General features: G+C 43.2%; 1 protein-coding gene across 3 annotated transcripts; it reads left to right on the top strand.

Moving 5' to 3' along the window:
* The first annotated feature begins 206 nt into the window (after nucleotides 1-206).
* Nucleotides 207-7,360, top strand: LOC306697995 (dynamin-1-like protein). Of its 3 annotated transcripts, none has more exons than XM_079162123.1 (18): nucleotides 207-336; nucleotides 899-1,025; nucleotides 1,210-1,351; nucleotides 1,493-1,522; nucleotides 1,868-1,914; nucleotides 2,008-2,079; nucleotides 2,178-2,264; nucleotides 2,423-2,585; nucleotides 2,978-3,098; nucleotides 3,245-3,583; nucleotides 3,969-4,089; nucleotides 4,208-4,363; nucleotides 4,467-4,556; nucleotides 4,663-4,761; nucleotides 4,963-5,079; nucleotides 5,182-5,291; nucleotides 5,413-5,572; nucleotides 5,684-7,360. In XM_079162123.1, the coding sequence occupies exons 2-18, from the start codon at nucleotides 924-926 to the stop codon at nucleotides 5,738-5,740; spliced, it is 2,013 nt and encodes a 670-aa protein (XP_079018249.1). In that variant the 5' UTR covers nucleotides 207-336; nucleotides 899-923; the 3' UTR covers nucleotides 5,741-7,360. The 3 variants fall into 3 exon arrangements, with proteins under 3 accessions (XP_079018249.1, XP_079018250.1, XP_079018251.1); XM_079162124.1 differs by having other exon boundaries at nucleotides 4,663-4,734; XM_079162125.1 differs by lacking the exon at nucleotides 1,493-1,522.

Below are 7,360 nucleotides of genomic sequence, written 5' to 3' on the forward strand. Positions count from 1 at the left end.
CTGGGAATGGTTTTTTAAGCCGTTTGTAGCATTGAAAAGTATAAGTGGTTGAATATATAAATTAAAAGAGACTTTGAGTCTATAATGACTGTTTAAGGCGTGACCAAACAGTGAGTCCGAAACGTACCGACCAATCAGGTAACAGCAATGAGTATCAGTTATTTTATGACAAATCAGATTGAGGAAGCGTATTTCGAGTCCCGCCTACGTGGTGAACTGTTTCTTTTCCTGCTACATTTTAATAACAGTTCGGATAAAATGAAATGTTTTTGACTCTCCACAAATGATGACGGACATAAACGTTGGATAAGGGCGGATAGTATTTCTTGGACATCGGTAAGGTCATAATGGAGGATCGGTTGGTCCCATAGACTGTGTATGTTTGGTCGAAGCTAGCGTTAGCAGGAAGCTAGGTCAACCGTTTCACTTCCTGCCTCTAACCTGTTAGCGCGAGCCAGCTAATATTAACTGATAACATCGAGGCTTTCGGCCTGTGCTGCTGCATCATGTGTTGCCATGTAGGTTAGGTCAGTGCCGGTCTGGATGATCAATTGTCCGTTTTCTGTTCTTCGGTGTGTAATCTGGGAGGACTCGGACCAGTGTTGGTCAACCTGATGCTAGGGCGTTAACGTTACACCCCTCTCATCAGGACCACTGTCCCCTCTGGCAAAGCAAGACATTCTTCCCAGGGAAATAATGTAGACAGCATAGAGTTGTTGCTTTCTTGCACAGATTATAATGCAGCCAACTGCATTCTCATTTGTTTTTTTTTGGAATAGCATTTTCATTGCTGGCGTTAGTTATATTTCATTTTAGTTGCAGTATGATTTAATGTGAGCTGAGCTACTTTGCTGTCCTTTCTTTCTGTCCATATTTGTTCTGTTTTTACCTTTTTTAGTAAGTGTGCCCGGTCTATTGGGAGGATGGAGACTCTAATCCCCACCATCAACCGGCTGCAGGAGGTCTTTCTCACAGTGGGTGCAGAGGTCATACAGCTGCCTCAAATAGTCGTGGTTGGATCTCAGGTCAGTCGGGGGGGAAAAAAACAATGAAACGCTTAATTGTAAACTTAAAGAGTCCTGTAACACTTTCTTGTGTATGTTTTTGTTCTAAAGGTTTTGATTTGATCAGAAATGTTATATGTATTGTTGACACTGATGCAGACTGACTGTATCAGTGCTGAATTGCTCTCATTATGTGCTGTAACAGAGCAGTGGGAAGAGCTCTGTGTTGGAGAGCCTGGTTGGACGGGATTTCTTGCCTCGAGGATCAGGAATAGTCACAAGACGACCCCTCGTGTTGCAACTTGTTAATGTTGCCCCTCTGAAGGAGAGACTGAAAACCGAAAATGGTACCTTCATATTTATTCATATTTTAAATGAGAAGGAAGTTGTCCTTGAAAAAAACACACAATCAAGCTTTGGTACACATTACGATACACTAAATATCAGCATGTATATATCGTATATCATGGTTTGTTATATCTGTCTAGGCATAGGATCTGCTAGCAGTAGTATGTGTGGTAAGCACTTTCACTCACTGTCTGAACTGTAAGCTACTTCTTGCTGAGCCTCTCTTTGCTAACATTCAGTCTTTCTTCCTTTTCTTCTTCACTACTCTTTCAGGAAATGGGGTAAAACAAAATGCCCAAATCAGCTACTCAGGTCTCTGTCTGTATATTTGGTCTGCATGGACTTGTCTTTGTTTAGCCACTCCATTTCTTCTGTGAACTTTCTCAAACATTTTGTTTGTTTTGATCTTCATCTCTCAATCATGATATCAGTTTGCATTATTCCTCCCCAAAGCGTAATGTTATTTGCAAACATCTGTAAATGTACTTGCGCTCACTCTTATATTGTTTGTTCAGGTGTCAAAGCTGAAGAATGGGGAACGTTCCTGCACTGCAAGAACCAGGTACATTTAACTGCGCATTTCAAATGACGTGCTTACTGCCGTTGTTCTGTGCTGAGTTTAGCTGATGCATTATTCTCACACTTTTGTTGACAGATCTTCACAGATTTTCAGGAAATTCGTCAGGAAATTGAAACAGAGACTGGACGCAATTCAGGTGACAACAAGGTGAGAGAGAGCATTGATCTTAAGTCAGTGATGCCTTCAATTTAGCTTTTTTTGCTCTGCATTCATAAATGTCGCTTCTTTTTGTTCCTATCCTCAAGGGTATCAGTCCTGAGCCCATCTATTTAAAGATCTTCTCCCCCAAAGTCCTTAATCTCACGCTGGTGGATTTACCTGGAATCACTAAGGTAAACGCAGCCGCTTGAGACGGATGTTGATTTTGTTTTCATGTGCGCAAACATAATGGCACTAGATGATAATTATCATCACATCTGCAATCTTCCCAGCAGAAAGGCATGTGTGCTGTGCTTACACTAACGCTGGCTGCTCGTTGTTTTTGCCTCAGGTTCCGGTCGGGGACCAGCCAGAGGACATTGAGGCACAAGTACAAGAGATGATCATGTCCTTCATCTCCAATCCCAACTGCCTCATCCTCACAGTGTCCCCTGCCAACTCTGACTTGGCCACCTCGGATGCTCTGAAATTGGCTCGTGAGGTTGATACAGATGGTAGGACGCCTCTTCTCCTCAGATTTCATTTTGATTTTGCTTATTACATAACATGCCTCAAGTAGAAATGCATTTTGAATTATTAAATGTGCAGGAAGAATGTATTGTGCTTACATCATTTCAGGCTATTGGACCTGCCAGTCTTTACTGTTGAAAGCATTCTAACAGTTACAGTTGCTGAATAATAGATTGATGGATGATGTGAATCTGCTTGTAGTAATTGTCTGCTAGGTTGGCAATATGGCCTTTTAAGTGCCGGTTGTACACTGATAATGTGCTGGCTAGGATATCTGTAGCTGGGCCCAAATGTTCCGCTGCTGGCCTCAATTCTATCCCATTAGAACCTGTTTTCCTCCATGATGTTCTACTGTATACTCGTGTGTGTGTGTCAGGTCGTCGAACTCTGCTGGTGGTCAGTAAGCTGGACCTGATGGATGCAGGGACTGATGCTCTGGAGGTCCTTCTGGGTCGAGTCATTCCAGTCAGACTTGGGATTATCGGGGTGGTTAACAGGTTTGCAGTGATAAATTGTTTATTTTTTCTTTTAGTTTAGCTGTGTAATGTTTTAAGCTTCACAATACAGCAATTTGTCAAGTTGTTCATGTTCTTATTACCCTGAACATCTGATTACTCTCCCGCTCTCTCCCCAATCCTCCCAGGAGCCAGCATGACATCAATACCCAGAAGAGCCTTGAGGACTCGATGAGGGATGAGCAGACATTCCTGCAGCGCCACTACCCCTCCCTCGCCTCGCGCGCCGGCACGCGCTATCTGGCCAAAACTCTCAGCAGGCTGCTCATGCATCACATCCGGGATTGCCTGCCAGCGCTCAAGACCCGTGTGACCGTGCTAAGTTCCCAGTACCAGGTACAGCTCAAAGGCTATGGCCAGCCAGTAGAAGACCACAGCTCCACCCTGCTGCAGATTGTCACCAAGTTCGCCAGCGATTACTGCCACACCATTGAGGGAACGGCCAGATACATCCAGACCACAGAGCTGTGAGTCTAATCGCTTTACAGTAACAGCATCTTCATTGAATAGCAAATGCTTTTTTCTGATGATAACAGCCTTTGAGTTCATGTTTCTGGGAATTTGTTTAGGTTATCATCTAAATTCATGCCGCATTTTACCTGCATTGGTTCATAATGTATATCATGAGCGTTGTTGTCTTGTGGTAATTGTAAATTAAAGTGGTATCAGCATCTTCTGTTGGCACCCTCATCTCTACAGCTCTCTTGCCAAAAGGTGATTAATTTATGTAAATATGTAGAGAGCAAATATTGACCTTTTTTGGTTGACTGCATTACAGTTTTGCCAATTAACATAACTGACACAGAGCCCTGAGAAACAGCATTGGTGTCACAGCTGAACTCTCTTCTACAGCTGTGGGGGTGCTCGGATCTGTTACATATTCCATGAGACCTTTGGGCGCACTTTGCAGTCCATTGACCCCCTGGGAGGATTGACTGAGCTCGATATCCTCACCGCCATCCGCAATGCTACGGTGAGCTCCTCCTGACTTCCCTTCTTGTAATTATTTTAATCAAGATTCTAGTCAAGTTCTGTTGTTTGGAGGAATAACAGGTCAATTATAGAGCCTGTGTGTGTGATTTGCCCTGCAGGGTCCGCGGCCAGCACTTTTTGTGCCTGAGGTGTCCTTTGAGTTGTTGGTGAAGCGGCAAATTAAGCGACTGGAGGAGCCCAGTATGCGCTGTGTAGAGCTGGTTCACGAAGAGCTGCAGAGGATCATCCAGCACTGCTCCTCCTATAGCACACAGGTTAGCCACGTTGACGCATTTTTCATTTGATTGACTTGCTAAATCAGAGGAGCATTAATTATGACGGCACCATGTTGATAAATGTTGTCTTTGTCTTTGCAAGGAGCTTCTGCGATTCCCCAAACTGCACGATTCCATTGTGGAAGTGGTGACTGGATTACTGAGAAAGCGCTTGCCGATTACTAATGAAATGGTAATCCACGGCTTAGCTAAAATGATCTTTCATACTAATTGTAATAACTACCAGCCAAGTCCTATTTACCACCTGAGATTTATTCTGTGTTTTTTTTCTCCATTAGGTGCACAATTTAGTATCAATAGAGCTCGCCTACATCAACACAAAACATCCAGACTTCACGGATGCAGCGCAGGTCTGTGCATCTGTCAACAGTCAGCAGGTAGTTATCTGTCCCTTACAACAGGTACTCTCATTTAAAATGTATTCTGCTAGGGTAAACCGTAGAAGTTGAGTTCTTTAAAGCCGTAACCATTACGTCTCGCATCCAAACATTAAAGCCCCTTTTAAAGTTTGTAGTGGAGTTCCAGCCTCAGCCAAAGCAGCCTTGACCCCCTGACTTCCTCTGATTTCTTGCTGAAAGGCGGAGGCCCTTGATGGAGGAATGCGCTGGAAGAACGAGAAGGTTGCGGAAGAGAGAGTCCCGGCTGCAGGCTTTGGCAGTCCCAGCAAAGGCCAGTCCATTAACCTGCTTGACACAGTGAGTGGTGGGATTAGCAATAGAACAAAACACTTTGCAGTGAAGACATTGCACACTGTCAACATTTTACTTTGCCTCTCTCTCTCTCTCTCTCTCTGCCAGGCGGTGCCCGTATCACGCAAGCTGAGTGCGAAGGAGCAGAGGGACTGCGAGATTATCCAGCGCCTCATCAAGTGCTACTTCCTTATTGTCCGCAAAAGCATCCAGGACAGGTTCGACTGGAACAAGTCCCGAGCATCTGAGGGGGCATTTCCCCCTTTTTTTCTTCCATTGTTGATCTCAGTTGTTTTTAGTGATTTCCTAACTTCGTTTCTTGGGGTTGTGTGTCCGCAGTGTGCCCAAGACAGTGATGCACTTCCTGGTAAACTTTGTGAAAGAGCATCTGCAGAGTGAGCTGGTGGGTCAGCTTTACAAACAGCAACTGCTGCAGGAGCTGCTCATTGAGTCACAGGACACGGCACAGCAGCGGACCGAGGTTGCTCAAATGCTTGAGGTGAAATTGGCTGATGCTTTTGTTCTCTGAATAGGTTCTAAGTCTTTTCAATTTCTCTTTGATCTACTATTGTAAAGCCACTGACCTCTTTGTTTTCTTTTTCTTTCTCAGGCGCTCCAAAAAGCCAATAACATCATCTCTGAGATCCGTGAGACACATCTGTGGTAGCCGGAGGAAAAGAACAATTCCCTTGTCATAGGACAGCTTTGAGAGTACGAGAGTGTATTTGAGTTTACACAGAGGGAGAGTGTGTGTGTGTGTGTGTGTGTGTGTGTGTGTGGGTCTGGGAGTGTATGTGGGTCTATCTGTGTGTGTGTGTGTGTGTGTGTGTGGGTCTGTGTGTGGCAGCACCAACATCTTCTCATGGACCAATGACCATAGCATTGAGATCTATTGTTTCCCATCAGCTGTCCTGACCAGTACACTGGGGCTGTTGCTTTTCACTGTGAACGTTGTGTAGCGAAGCAAATTGATTAAACACTCAGGCCCGAAGTGTTACTGCAAAGTTTAAACATGAAACACACGGCCACAAACTAAATCTTTTTGCATACTTTGTGACAAAATGTTTTGTTGGATCGTAAAATTGTTGCTGTAATTGTAATATTAAGATTTTAAGTGAAGTTGTCAAGTTGTTCCCTAGGGTGTCTTTTCTTTTCTTTTTAGATCAAAATGTGTTCACACTGTACAATTCCACAAAAAAATGCTGGCCTTCCTCTGAGCCCCTTTAGCAGCTGTTAAAATTATGCTATATTAGATGTTTTCCAACTTTAATACCATTTATTAGAGCTCTCACTAGAGATGGACATTTAGTGGAACTCCAACTCAATTAATGCTGACTGCAGTGCAACACTGAAGACAGACCATGGTCATTTGCAGAAATTACAGGATGGATGCAGATTGTTTTTCCAGCTCTGTATTGCTAATCAATATCAGGTTTATTTTCCAGGGCCAGATTTTCATATCAGCCCATTTATTCTGTTGCACTGACTTTTGTGTGTAGTCAAAAAGGAGGAGACATTCATACATTTTCCTGTTTGTAGGAGATGAGTTGGGCAGCCATAATATGTAGAGTGTATATATTCTATAGTATCTAGAAAAAAGAATATATAAGAATAGTCAGGAATACTCCATCATTTGATTTAAGATCCAGATGGTGAGGCGGTAATCTTCTCTTTATTTCCCCAAGCCATTTGTTCACCGGGTTCCACTGTTAATGATACAGAGATAAGATAGTTCCCTGTTATTGTCCCGGTCCACTATTAAGGACCGTACCCAAGAAAAAGAGACTCAGTGTGCAGATGCCTCCTGCATGCAGAGCCATTTGCTTCTGTGCCAATTATAAATTAATTGTGTAATATTGTTAGATGTGTAAAACTATTCATCTTTTTTCCATTTCTTCCCAGTTTAGGTTGTTGTGCAGGCAGATTCCTCCACCAAGTGATATATTCATTAATGTGAATCTCCTTTCATAGCCAAAACAAATAGTTGACTTTTTTCAGAAAGACCTGCCCTAACAGGGACCATCACACTGACTTTTTCTTCTGCGTGATCAGGGAGCGAACACAACATCTTATCAGTCTGTCTTTGTGAAAGCCCTGTGTACGTTTGCATGTGTGTGTTCAGTATGCATGTGTGGGAGTATGAATGGCTGATTTATGTATATTTTGTATTATTTAAATGTGTCAACTGCCTATATGAGTTCTTGCCTGCCAATATTTGTGATACATGTTTACGGAATGAAGTCTGTTGAGATTGGAGGGACTCATTAAACCCTACAAAAGGACACTG

Source organism: Pholis gunnellus (genome assembly GCF_910591455.1).
Source record: "Pholis gunnellus genome assembly, chromosome: 6".
Lineage (NCBI taxonomy): Eukaryota > Metazoa > Chordata > Actinopteri > Perciformes > Pholidae > Pholis > Pholis gunnellus.

What these genes read in the sequence shown, in the direction of transcription:
- LOC306697995 (XM_079162123.1), top strand. Translation starts at nt 924, where the DNA reads ATGGAGACTCTAATCCCCACCATCAACCGGCTGCAGGAGGTCTTTCTC. An exon ending in GAGACTGAAAACCGAAAATG is followed by an intron (nt 1,352 to 1,492) that starts GTACCTTCATAT and finishes ATATCTGTCTAG; the next exon opens with GCATAGGATCTGCTAGCAGT. An exon ending in TCCTGCACTGCAAGAACCAG is followed by an intron (nt 1,915 to 2,007) that starts GTACATTTAACT and finishes TTTTGTTGACAG; the next exon opens with ATCTTCACAGATTTTCAGGA.